We start from the raw sequence: 14,178 nt of genomic DNA, 5'->3' as shown, positions 1-14,178 counted from the left end.
GTTGTTAGAAATTAGATTTCAAGCAGGTAATTCTCCTTTACTTTGGAATTGAACTCGCCTGTGGTGAGTTGCAGGTGCCTGCAATATAAAAATCACTCATTCAAACTGTTTGAATAGAGAAAAGGAGTCATTTTGCTGTTTTGTGTCAGTGTGTGTACCGCAATGTGCATGGAGAAAAGAAAGAATGCGGAGAATTGTCTGAAGAGGTCAGACACAAGATTGTAGCCAAGCATGGACAATCTCAAGGCTGCAAGTCCATCTCCAGAGACCTTGATGTTCCTGTGTCCACCGTACACAATGTTATCAGGAAGTTTAAGGCCCATGGCACTGTAGCCATCCTCCATGGACGTGGCCGCAAGAGATAACTTGATTGAAGATTTCAGTGAAGGCTTGTTTGAATGGTGGATAAAGCACCTCATTTAACTGCCAAACAGATTCAAGCTGACCTTCAGACACAAGGTACGTCAGTTTCAACTCGCACCATCCGTCGCCAATTCGATGAAAGGGAGTTCTATGGTAGGAGACCCAGGAGGACCCCACTGCTGAGAGAGAGACAAAAGAAAGCCTGACTGGAATTTGCCAAAACACACCTGAACAAGCCAAAATCCTCCTGGGAGAATGTCCTGTGGACAGATGAGAACAAATTATAGCTTTTTGTAAAGCACATCATCTCTATGTTTACAGAAAACAAAATGAAGCCTTCAAAGAAAAGAACACCTTCCCTGTGGTCGAACATGGAGGAGGTACAGTGATGTTTTTGGGTTGCTGTGATGCCTCTGACACTGGGTGCCTTGAATGTGTGCATGGGATCATGAAACGAGAAAGAGCAATCGGATTGCAAACCTTCGCCAGGATGTATTTCAGTGGTTTTTAAGGCTTTTGTGTTAATACAAATATGGCGGCCAAACCACGTGGCCGATGACGTCATCATTATTTTTCTAAACTAATTTATTCCTAGACTATGCTGAAGAAATTTCATATTGATCGGATGAAGTTTTGTACTTGTCGAATTATGACGTCATAATGGAGGCACCTATGACATCATCATTACCATATTTTATTCCCCATGGAGAGTTCTTTACAATGGGCCATGTCTCAATCTTTTCAATTCAGTGCTTTTGGAGATATAGAGGTGCAAAGTTTTTCAATTTTCCAAGATGGCGGCCGAACCACGTGACCTATGACGTCATAATAACATTAAAAAATTATGCAGGTGGAGTTGCCCCTATGGTGAAAATTTCCTGTCAATCGGACCAACGATTGCAGAGAAAATCATATTTATTCTGTGCAGACGAACACAAACGGACTCAAATGCAATACCCTCTCCTCAGGCGAGGGTAATCAGGAGATTGCCAAGGCATTTTGGAGTGCAATGTTCAACCCAGTGTCAGAAATCTGGGTCTCCGTTGAAGGTCATGGTCTTGCAGCAGGACAATGATCCCAAACACACTTCAAAAAGCACCCAGGAATGGTTCACGACAAAACGCTGGACTGTTATGAAGTGGCCAGCAATGAGTCCAGATCTAAATCCCATTGAACACCTTTGGGGAGATCTGAACACAGCAGTTGGGAGAAGGCACTCTTCAAATCTGGGAGAAATGTAGCAGTTTGCACAAGAAGAGTGGGCCAAATTGCCAGTGGAGAGGTGCAGGACGTTCATTCATGGCGATAGGAAGCGCTTGACTGCAGATATTTTGTCCAAAGACTGTGCTACCAAATATTAAGTCTCGGCTCTAGCGTGTCAATAACTTTGTCAATGCCATTTATTTTTATTTTCTGATTTAAAAGGTTATATTAAGTTCTGAATCAAAAACAAAGGTTCTGTAATATTAACAGTGAAATAAAGAATTGTGGAGACCAAATACTTTTGTCAATTTCAACTTATTTTGGAGAAAATTGTGAGTTATTTGAAAAAAGTGCAAGGGTGCCAATATATTTGGCCACGACTGCATCATTAAAATTTTGTTTAAGGGCTCTTCAAACATTGAAGCATTTCTTATGACTGCCTCCAACCACCCAAAGCCTGGTGTTGGCTTAATAGTTAGGGTGGAGAGCTTGGGATCCTAGGGTCCTGAGTTCGAATCCCTGTCAGCTGTTGAATTAACACCAGGTGGGGTTGACTCAGCCTGTCATCCTTCCGAGGTCGGGTCCTCTCTGAGTGTACCAACTCACCGGGTCCTCTCTCAAACATTAAAAACAAAAACATAAACTGACGCATGAAACCTATAATAAAGGGAACGGGAGGCAAGAGGGGGAAAGAGAGGAAGCAATCAAGCACAACAATAGTAGAGAACAGGGACGTCGGTAGATCTGTGGAAGGGAGAGGGCGGGGGGTGGGAGGGTGTGCAGTGGTGGTGGGGGCTCGTGTTGATACGGCTGTAGCTCCTTGCTCTTTAATTATGGCACTTTTTCCGATTGTCACCCAATTGTGTGCTGCAGGCTAGGAACAAGTTGGACGGTCAACTCTATGCAATGAAAAAAGTTTTGATAAAGGACCCCAGTGAGAACATGTGCACTAAGGTAAGATAACTGTGATAGTTTATTGTATTTAACCATTTGCCATTTTAAGAAGCAAGACATGGCTTTGTAGCTTCAGGGTAAGTCACCACAAGCAAATTTGATTTTTGGCCCACAGGTATTGCGGGAAGTTAAAGTGTTGGCCAGCTTGCAGCATCCCAACGTCGTTCGCTATCATAGTACCTGGCTGCAGCTGCACATGCGGACCTGTGCAGGTATGCTTCAGCAATGTTGCTGAACTGTTTTTTTATGAGCATTTTCCAAGGAAATCGGCAACGTTTACCTATTTGGGAAGAGGGTGAGGGGTGAAGGACACACACATAATGAGACTTTGTTAAATTGGAAGAAAGTGAAACGGTTTTTGACTCGGTAGTGTTCCTTTTGTCCGGCAATTTTATGCAGTATCACGATGCAATACGTATCGTAATAATGCCTTAAATATCAAATGGGAAAAACGATACCACTATTTTGTTATCTTACTATAATTCACCAAATGTCCGTCCGTCTGTCTGTCTGTCTGTCTGTCTGTCTGTCCATTCGAAGGTACCGTAAAAACTGCTGAACCGATCGCAACGATATTTTGGGTGGGTAATTGTTACGGATTTATGTGACTTTATGTGAATTACTATCCAGGTCATTGCTTATTAATGTTTATTCTATTGAAGGTTGTTGTGGTTAAATGGTTAGAGGCGCTCTGGATAACAGGAGACCGGAAACGGGATGGTGAACCGGAAGAAAAGAAAAGACAAGGTCCGGGAGAAGCGGCGGTCTTTTTCTTCCTCGCCCAGCTCCGACGCGAGCGGCGTCTATTGATTAGCGCTGAGAACGCTGAGTTTGAAACGCCCGTCTGGCGAGAGGAGTTACCTGCGCGGGGTGATTGCCTGTTACGTGTCAGGTTGCCGGGGCTTCCTGGAAGGAACCAAGCGTCCGGCACTGTTCGCCCCGACGCCTCCGAGGGCGTGTACGGGTCGCACCTTGGGCCTCGCGCGCTTTGCGAGCCGCGCTTGGTTTTGCCCGCTTTGCTTTGCCAGGAGGTGTGCGCTGCAGCAGTTGTTCCCGGTACGTGACGTGCACGTTTGGAGCACGTCAGCCAGGGGTCCGTTCAACTGCCCGTGTGCGGAGAAGTCGACCTTCACCTTGGTCTGGAGGGGCCCAGAGACATTGTGAGGGACAGTGACCATTGAGGGGTCGTGAGTGGGGAAAGTGGGGACATATATGAGATGGCCATCTTAGTAATATTGGTGATTGATGGTGGTTGTTGATTGATTGGGGAATATATTATTGATTAATCCGGATCCTTGGTGTGGGGTTTCTTATTGACTTGAATTGTTGTGTCTTTCATATTGATTGCGTTACGAAAGCGTATAAATCAGACATCTTTCTGGCGGGGTCCTCCCACGGTCTGGGGGTCACCAAGACCAGGTAGTTACCGGGAGGACCACGTAACAGTAATCCTGGGATCTTCAGGAGTAAAATAGGCTATATAGTTTTTCCAATTTCAGCTTTGGTCTCCAGCATTCTCAGGTTTGGACTCTCGCATAACATTCGCGTTCGCATAACGTTCATTGTGACGATGTTTTCATTGTGACGACTAGCAACGGTACCCGCCCTACGGGTGGGGCTTCAATTGGGAGGCCCAAATGAAAAGGCTAAATATCAGAAATTGAAGGCTTTTTTTCTTTTAAACGATTTATATAAACATCCGTTAAATCTCGATCGGTGCAGCCATTTGTGCGGCACCCGGGAAAATAACGTCATGCGGGAGCAAGTATCAGCAGGATGTGGCATGTAGGAGTCCACGTTTGCACCGATTGGCTGCACCGGGTGCCGCACAAACGGCTGCACCGATTGCTGCACGGCTGCATCGATCGGACTTGGTGACCTTGGACAAAGAACTTTTATAAGGACACCCGTTGAATCCCTGCTTGAGAGAATTCCAAACCCCTCCCCGCCATCACGGCCGTCTCTCCAACTCACAACCCCACGAGATATGCGGAAAGGACGACCCAAAACCAATTATCTTCTTTTCGATTCGTATATAAACATCATTAAAAGTAAATAATGACCTCGGCGAAAGTTTCAATGTAGGACAGTTTATATAGCCCACGGATAGTTTATAAGGACACGGGTTGAATCTCGACATGAGAGAATTCCACATAGCTATTTGGGCGGTGTATACGCTAACAGATCGCTGTCTCCATCGATCTTGCCAAGGCCGTAACAGCTATCAGCTCAAAATCCTTTTAACTGTTGATTTGGTAGTTTTTACAATGAAGGAAACATTAACAATGTTGTTAAAAGTTTATTTTGTGATTGGAGATATGTTGTTTGGAATGAAAAAAGAGACATCGAGTTCAAGTGAATGACGACATGCTGTGATGGTTTCTACTTTCTGAACGTGAACTTCGCAGATCGCCAAATGCAGATTCGCTACGGACCCACGGTCGATGTTTATATACGTGAACGTACCCATTTGTTTGCGAACGGGTATGTTTTTCATGGAAGTCCTTCACGAACTTGCTGTCCATGTCTGATGTGCGACTGAAGGTGCTACAGGAATGTGGAATTTATTGGTTTCATGCTTTAGCATTCGCCGTATCTGCATTGCCTGTTTGCTTCTGGCCTCCCACCCGTGCATAGCACGGGTATCTCACTAGGAATCATTCCCTTGGATTCTAGCAGCCGCCAACCCTAACGATACATAGCAGGGTCTTACAGCCACCATATTGGTGCTCACCGTCACTGCGATGCGAAGTTATGTTGTATCGCCATTATATATGACGGTACCCGCCCTAAGAGCGGGGCTTCAATTTGGAGGCGTGATTTATATAAACATCCGTTAAATATCACACGCAAATCATGAAAATCAGTATTTTTAGAAGTATATCTTACTAATATGAATATGAATCGTTTAAAATACAAAAGGCCTTCAATTTCTGATATTTTACGTTTTCATTTGGGCCTCCCAATTGAAGCCCCGCCCATAGGGCGGGTACCGTTGCTAGTCTTTTCAATCTACTATACGTGTGTTCATCATTGTGCACACAGGTCATCATTATAGAGAGCGTCAGTTCTGCCGAACCAGTTGCTTAGCTAGTGTTAGCTCCTGGATGGGTCACCACTGTGATGGGCAGGATCCACATAGGTCCGAAAATACAAAACGAATGGTTAAGGATTGTATTCCACACGTGAGATTTGTATTTTGTAGGTGGTTACTCCCATTTGGTCTTCTCACTCTAGCTAGAACTTTTCAATCGAGACATCTTGGGTGAATACCAAGTCCTTTGCAAATTTAGTCATTAACAGACACATAAAGGTTTAAAATCAGTGATGTTAACCTGCATATGTGCACATAACTGACTTAATTAGTATGATTACTGAGAGAGTGTGTGTGTGTGTGTGTTAGTGTTAGTGTTCGTGTTACTTCTCCCATCCAGACTTGCTACATTACATACAGACTTGCTACATTACATACAGACTTACTACATAGCATCAGCATGACCCCAATTAGTGTATAGGTGTGTTTTTATCGCTATCGGTGGTCGCGGAGGATAGGGAAGGTAAATTACCTGTGTGAATGTGTATTGTGTAGTGCTGCCTCCATGTGTGTGTTGGTATTACAATACCTTACCCTTTACAGTGCAGTATTTCTGCCCCCACGTTTTCCAGTGCAGTGAGGTGTTTTTGAATTATAAGCAGTAGGTATGTTTTTGCTTCATGCACGTAACCCGGGTTATTTGTTTTGTTTGAGGGAACAATTGAGGGAACGGTCAGTTGCCTATGCACTGCCCAAATAGAGGTGTCTCAAAAGAACGTGTTACATGTTTGGAACAAGATCGCCCATAGAGTGGGTACTCTGCTAGTTTACTATAATTCACCTCACAGCATTCAGCTGCAAACCTAACAGTAACACTAGCAAAGAACACTTTGTGACCCACCTAGTGGGGCAGATATGTGAAAAAGATGTTCATTTCCGGCAGAAAGTGCGAAATTTCGCATACAGGGGTATTTTGGGGCGCTGATTTCAAAAATTGGCGGATCCAAGAGATCTAACCAATGGACCGGCCGCCATCTTGAATTCCAATATGGCCGCCAAGACGAAATGTTTAAATTCCCTATCTTGGGTTCTAAATGACCTGTGGCGCTGAAATTTGGTACACAAGGGTATGTTGACATGCTGAGTTCAATAATGCAATAATTTGAAATGTCTGACAAACGGTATGGCCGCCATTTTAAATTCCAATATGGCCGCCAAGACAAACATCGATGTTTTCATTGCTTTAATAGCACAGTGTACGGTAATGTCATAATGTTAAATCATTTGAGCATTATTATGATAACTGGAAAATTGTTGCATCTCAAATCTACTGATGGGTTTGTAATTTTGTCGAAGGCAGTAGAAATTTGGGAAATTCAGCGTCCCAAAATACCCCTGTATGTGAAATTTAACACTTTCTGCCGGAACTGAACATTCACATGACATTCCAATAATTTTTTTTTTAAATGTTTTTTCTCTTTCAGATCCAATGTCGAAATCAAAGAAAACATCGTCAACAATTCCAATGCCAACAGACTGGAACATTTGCGCTCTTTGCCAGAAACGTTCTGAAAATGAACCACTAAGAGATGCACGTAAGGGCAGCAATCAGTCGTGTCTAGACGTCTACGAGAATCTTGCTCAAAATCTCAAGGCATTGAATGATTTAGGTGCCTTGCCTTGCGGGATAAACATTTCCCGACTAGATGATGGTTGCGGTATTGCAGAAACCCTAGCTGCGCATGCTGCCAAATGGCACAAAAACTGTTATGTGCAGTGCAGCAGCTCTCGTGTGGCCAGGGCTGAATCAAGGGAAAGAAAGCAAAGTTCAGACCTTAAACTTGGTGAAGAAACTTACTCGCCTGTTAAGAAAAGACTCAGAACAAGTTTCAAATCTCCATCCGTTGAACAGAGTACTGCTAGCACATGTTTCTTTTGTGATAGCATTATCAGTAATGAAGAAATAGTCCACAGAGCGGCAACAAAAAATGTAGATTCCAATGTTCGATTGATGGCAACAGAATTGAGGGATACAAAACTCCTGGCTAGATTGTCTGTAGGTGATATGACGGCATCAGATGCTGTTTATCACAAGAAGTGCATGACTGTTCTCCACACTCGATACAGATCATTTGTAAGAAAGAATGAGGAAGCCAGTTCAAGTGAAAATATGCCACCAGAATCAGTAGCTTTGGCCGAATTGATAGCCTATTTGGAAGAAATGAAGTGTACAGATGACAGTTACACTTTCAAGTTAGCCGATCTCACAAAGCTTTATACAGAACGTCTGGCACAACTGGGAGGTGATATCTCAAAGAGGATTAATTCAACTCACCTTAAGGACAAGTTTCTCAGACACCTTCCGCAACTTGAGGCACATAAGAGCAACCATGAAGTGGCACTGTCATTCAAAGAGGACATTGGTGAAGCTTTATTGCATGCTTGTAGACAAAGCTCTGACAACGACGCGGTCATTCTCATGAGAGCTGCCCAGATTGTGCGCAAAGATATTTTGCAAAAGCAATACCAATTCAATGGATCCCTAGTTAACGAATCATATAACAACTCACCACCATCATTGGCAGCGTTGATGGAAATGATTCTTGCTGGTACAAACATACAAAAACAAAACGCAAACAACAAGGGAGGCGTCTCTGTGCAATCCTTAACTCAACTTGTAACATTCAACACTATGAAACGAGGAAGGTTGGAAACTACAGCAGTACGTCACAATTTGAAATGTGAAACATCACTGCCACTTTACCTGGGTCTTCTCATTCATAGCAAAACAAGGAAACGGGATCTCGTTGACGTTCTTTTTCAACATGGTTTGTGTGTTTCCTATGATCGCATACTGGAGGTATCCACAGATGAGGCCAACAGAGTCATAGAAATATACAAACATGACGGCGTTGTGTGTCCAACAAAATTGCGAAGTGGAATATTCACAACAGGCAACCTAGACAACATAGATCACAACCCATCATCAGCATCAGCACAAAGTTCATTTCATGGAACCACGTTATCACTGACACAACATGTTTCACATGACAAAAGTGGCAGCATTCGAAATCATGAGAATGTCACTGAGAATGAGAACAAACAGCGCTCCAAAACCATAGCCGCCCTTCCTGCATCTTACAGTGATGTGCCTCCTGAAACATTTCCAACTAATAATCCCATTCCAAGAAAACCAAAAGGTCCATCCACTCCAAGTGTGTCCTCCGGAATACAGGACAAAGAAAGTCAGTGGCTTTCGTTTGTACAAAGTCTGCAGGAGAAGGAAGGTCTTGAGAGTGAAGATAATATCTCCTGGTCAGCATGCATGGCAAATCTGCAGGTTGAAGTTCCTCGGCCTCCTGCAATTACAGGACTGCTACCTCTGTTCTGCGAGAGTGCTCACACATTGGCAATGGTGAAGCATGGAATGAATTTAATCAAGCAGGCGACAGAACTAGTAAACCCCGGACAAGTTCCAGTTCTGACCGTTGATCAACCACTCTATGCAATTGCAAAGAAGATTCAATGGACTTGGCCAGGTATATATGGTGAAGACAAGTTTGTTGTGATGATGGGAGGACTTCATGTAGAGATGGCCTAGTTGAAAGCGATCGGCAGCTTCCTGGAGGGGAGTGGCTGGGCAAGTGTAATGACCAGTGCTGGTGTAACAACAGCGGGAAGAGCAGATAGTCTTCACAAAGGTTCGCAAATATCGAGGTCACAATGGGCACACCAAGTCACAGTAGCGGCGTTGTACGCTCTGCAGCGAAAGGCATACGATGACTACCGGAAAACATGTGAAACTGAAGATTTACAATCATTTGATCTTTGGAGCAAGAAGATGGCTACAAAGTACCCCCAGTTTTGCTACTGGAATAAAGTCCTGCAGTTGGAGTGTCTTCTCTTGGCATTCATAAGATCACAACGGGAAGCCAACTACACGCTCTATGTGGAGACTCTCACGGCGATCATTCCGTGGATGTTTGCCATGGACCATTACCATTACGCCAGATGGTTGACAGTGCATGTAACAGACCTTCAGGAACTTTCAAACGATTCCATGGATATCCATCGTGAATTTGTCAAGGGGAACTTTGTCACTCAGAAGTCATCACACAAGTTCTCTGCTATGGCACACGATCAGATACACGAACAGCAGAACGCTTATGTGAAAGGTGATGGTGGAGTCATTGGAATTACTGAGAATGAAGGGGCTCTTCGCCGGTGGATGGTAGCTGGTGCAGAAATAGCCAGAATCCTGAATGTGTTTGAGGACCAGTTTCAAAGACAGAGGCAAACTGATGTCCGCCACCACGAACAATTGCCTAGTGTCCAGAAATCCTTTGCATCAGATCTCAATAATGCAATCAGTTCCTTTGAAAAACTTGGAAACCCGTTTGCGGAAGACAGTAATGACTTGTATGTGCTTGACACAAAGGTCATCATGCCTGATGAAGTGATAGCCGCAGTGCGATCCATGGAGGACACTGGCAAAACACAATTTGATGGATTTGTGGGGCAGCGAATCAAGGATCCTTCTGACAATTTCTATGATAGCATTTCAAAGAACAATCTGCCACTGTTGAAATCGAAGCCCAAGAAAACACCTGGAAAGTCTGAGGCGAAGATTACACGTATGAAAAGTAATGTGGAGCTCTTCTCACGAATGTACATTTCTTGCCAAACTAGAGATGGTGATCTTAACACATTTTATGAATATGAGTGTCATGGGTGGCCACCTGCATTGGCTGAAGGTATCAATACAATGCGGCCACCAACCGGCAAGGCTGATCTTTTGCCCTGTTTGGAAGCTTTAGCACAACGTCCTCGTGATGCGCCCAAAGGAGAAGTTCGTATTTTCGATGGGGCTGCCTTAGTCCATCATTTGGAGCCTAAGAAGTGCAACAGTGTGATCAGGACATTTGGTGACTATGCACAGAAACAGGTCCTTCCGTACATTGCCCGAAAGTTAAATGAGGGGACTGTGATGCGTGTTGATGTGGTGTGGGACACCTACAGAACGGACAGTCTCAAAGAAGGCACCAGGTTTGGTCGTGGCACTGGCATACCACTCCATGTGACTGAACAGACATCCGTGCCACGAAACTGGAGCAGCTTCCTTCGTGTAGATTCCAACAAAAAGACATTATTCAGTTTCCTTGCTGATTCCCTGCAAACGATGCCTATTCCAGAGGGAAAAACACTTCTTACAACCTTAGAAGAAGAGGTTAAATCAAAGCCCCCTTCTGATGTTTCTCAAATTCAACCATGTACGCATGAAGAGGCTGATTCACGAATGATGCTACATGCTTGGCATGCATATCAGCAGGGGTACAGAAGTATCGTCATTCATGCAACAGACACGGATGTGGTTGTGTTGGCTATCGCAATGGCAAGCATTATGGACGGTTGTGCAATGTGGTTGGCATTTGGACATGGAAACTATTTCAGGCACATTGCTGCTCACACTATTGCGACTCACATTGGCCCTGAACGCTCATGGGGGCTTCTATTCCTGCATACTGTTTCCGGATGCGATACTGTTTCTGCCATATGTGGGATTGGCAAAAAGACTGTGTGGAGCATATGGAATTCCATGCCAAACTTGGGGGAGGTCTTCAATCATCTCTCACATGCACCAGCGGAAGTAACAGATGATGACATGGACAACATAGAGAGGTTCTTCGTTGTTCTGTACAGTAGAACTTCCCCTCTGAAGAAAGTGAACGAAGCACGCAAGCAGCTGTTTGCTCAGGGAAATCGGCAATCGGAAAATATTCCACCGACAAAAGAGGCACTGCGTCAACATGTGAAGAGGGCAGTCTTTCAGGCCGGTCACATCTGGGGACAGCCCCAAATTGCTAACCCAGAGCTGCCTTCACCTGCAGATTGGGGATGGGCTAAAAATGCAGATGATGTCTGGCATCCATTTTGGACAGTAATGCCAGAGGCGTCAAAAGGGTGCTGAGAGCTGATCAAGTGCAAGTGTAAAAAACGGTGTGCTGGAAATTGCAAATGTGCTGCTGCTAATCTACCATGCACAGAACTATGTTTCTGCTCTGGACAATGCTTCCGAGATGAGCAGTAGGAGAAGTAAAACGGATGGAAAAAAGCTTGCAGCATGTTACGGCTGCCAACTGGTACGAAATATACTTTGAAATGAGCTCTTTGACTTGTTATATGATTTGTCAACTAGGGATCCATTGAATTGGTATTGCTTTTGCAAAGAACCCGGGATTTTCAACATTTCGTCTTGGCGGCTATATTGGAATTCAAAATGGCGGCCATACCATTTGTCAGACATTTCAAATTATTGCCTTATTGAACTCAGCATGTCAACATACCCTTGTGTACAAAATTTGAGCACCACAGGTCATTTAGAACCCAAGATAGGGATTATCAACATTTCGTCTTGGCAGCCATATTGGAATTCAAGATGGCGGCCTGTCCATTGGTCAGACCTCTTGGATCCGCCAATTTTTGAACTCAGCATGTCAAAATACCCCTGTATGCAAAATTTCAAACTTTCTGCCGGATATGAACATCTCGTGCAATTTTTGTTACATATCTGCCCCACTAACCATGTTAATCCTGGTGTTGGCTTAACGGTTAAGGTGGCTGGTTGGAGAGCTTAGAGTCTTGAGTTCGATCCCCTGTCGTGCCATTAAATAGGACCAGGTGGGTTGACTCAGCCTATCATCCTTCTGAGGTCGGCGAAATGAGTACCAGCCTACTGGTAACAGGGGTACTGCATCAGCGGCACAGCTGCACTCCCAGGAATGATGCAACAGGCTGCATATGAAACAACAGCAACGCACCATGTCACCTATCGTGCTAAAAGATTCCTCTGAAACAATATGCTTGAATTTTTTACGAGACTAAATACACTCTAAAAATAGTAGATACATGTAGCACAACACTAGACCTTCTTCAACAACGTCGATAAATTTAAAGAGGTTAGTGACGTATACCTAACCAAAGTATATTTTTATATTAGTTTTATATAAGTGTGCAGTTTTATTAGTCGTAGATAATAATATAATGCATCAATTTAGAAATTTTTCTAATATACATATATATATATGTACAGAAATCGGCTATGGTAATTGTAATAGCTTTAAAAATGAGAGCTGCACACGTTTAGCTAACGATAGTATGGAGCAACTACACTGTAGGAATTTGACTGTGGTGTTATAATCATACAATTAGATTACCTTTTTTGTTGCTGTTGTTTGAATTGATTTGCATCTCGTTCATTTGTTTCTCAGAGTATGATTTAGTAAGGGAAACATATGAAAATCTGTTAACTAAATTGTTACCAAAAAATTTCTTCACCAATATGTTTGTAAAGGTGTGTAATAACATGTGTTAAAATGTTGAAGGTCAACTCCCGTGGGAAACCCAGAAAAAAAGCTGTTGAATTCGGGTACCGAAAAATTATTTTCGAGAATTTTTATTTTTTAAAATCGGCCCTTAAGTAACTTATGAGGGGTCAAATATGGGTTTTTCATGATTTTGAGTTGATTGTTAACATTTATATTTCACCACAGACACGCCTTTGTGGAAAAATAATTTCTAAATATATCTCATTTTCTACTTTGCAGGACATGGAGTCTAGCAATATGGATGAAGACGTTACTCCACCTGTGCTCAATTGCTTCATCTGTGCACGCTCGGATACACCAGCTGAAAGGCTCATACAGGCAACTCCAAAGGGATACTCAACTTTATTGAAACAAGCAGAAACTGTCGAAAATGTTACTGTTGTGGAACGTATGAAGGAGGCTCAAAAGGAAGGAAAACTGAGGTACCACCAGAAGTGTAAAAATGATCTGTACAACAACTTTGTTGCAACCACCAAGAAGTCAGCTCAAGCATCAAAGGCAGAGAAAGAGTCATCAAAGTTGAAGAGAAGACGCACTACTTGTGAGTTCAGTTCATCAACTGGCTGCAGTTCTAGAAGATCACAGTCAGTTGACCTCCTGTATAAGGATGTATGCATTCTTTGCAACCAACCAGCCCAGCTCTACAAAAATAATCCAGCACAAGCTAGAAAGAAATACAGAGTGCCAGATAATTTGACTGCAGATACACTGAAGGCAAGCTTGCTGAAGACAGCACGGAGTCGCGGGGATGACTGGGGCACTGAAGTCACTGGACGCCTGGAAGGGATCAACGACTTGGTAGCAGAAGAAACACTGTACCATTTGCGATGCAAACTTATGTTTGCGAGAGGTGACAGTTTGTCCAAGACTGATGAGGAAGGAAAAAGGAAGAGAGGACAGAGGAGTATTGATGAGGAGCGAGAGGCAGTTTTTATTGAATTCTGCAAATGGTTAGACTCAGAATTAGAGCATGGGGTAATGAACATGGACCAAATCCATGAAAAGCTGCAGGAGTTTGATCAGTCACCAGAGAAGAGCCTTTCTTATTCAAAGCATTGGCTAAAGATAAAACTTCTAGAGAAATACGAAGACACCTTGTATTTCACAACACAGGAAAGAAGGGCAGATGTACTCTGTCTCAAAGATGGCACCGACAATATTCTGCGAGAGCATCATGCTAATCTTGACCATGGAGATGAGAAGACTCAGATCATAAAGACGGCACTCAAGTTCATATCC

At 43.5% G+C, this 14,178-nt stretch overlaps 1 protein-coding gene across 13 annotated transcripts in view; it reads left to right on the top strand.

Moving 5' to 3' along the window:
• Positions 1 to 14,178, top strand: part of EIF2AK1 (eukaryotic translation initiation factor 2 alpha kinase 1) — a 91,700-nt gene that overhangs the window by 37,576 nt on the left and 39,946 nt on the right. For 7 of the 13 annotated variants that reach the window (XR_013622698.1, XM_068107919.2, XM_068107925.2 and 4 more), the window contains exons 6-8: positions 2,440 to 2,520; positions 2,636 to 2,732; positions 7,039 to 7,149. Coding sequence is in view for 12 of the 13 variants with exons in the window: in XM_068107919.2 (XP_067964020.2) it covers positions 2,440 to 2,520; positions 2,636 to 2,732; positions 7,039 to 7,149 (289 nt within the window). In the remaining variant the exon portion in view is untranslated. The remainder of the gene's footprint in view (positions 1 to 2,439; positions 2,521 to 2,635; positions 2,733 to 7,038; positions 7,150 to 14,178) is intronic. The other 6 variants (XM_068107923.2, XM_078773447.1, XM_078773446.1 and 3 more) reach the window with 1 other exon arrangement.

This window comes from Myxine glutinosa, chromosome 2, assembly GCF_964187855.1.
Source record: "Myxine glutinosa chromosome 2, kmMyxGlut1.1, whole genome shotgun sequence".
NCBI lineage: Eukaryota > Metazoa > Chordata > Myxini > Myxiniformes > Myxinidae > Myxine > Myxine glutinosa.
This window is presented reverse-complemented; position numbering and strand designations above follow the sequence as displayed.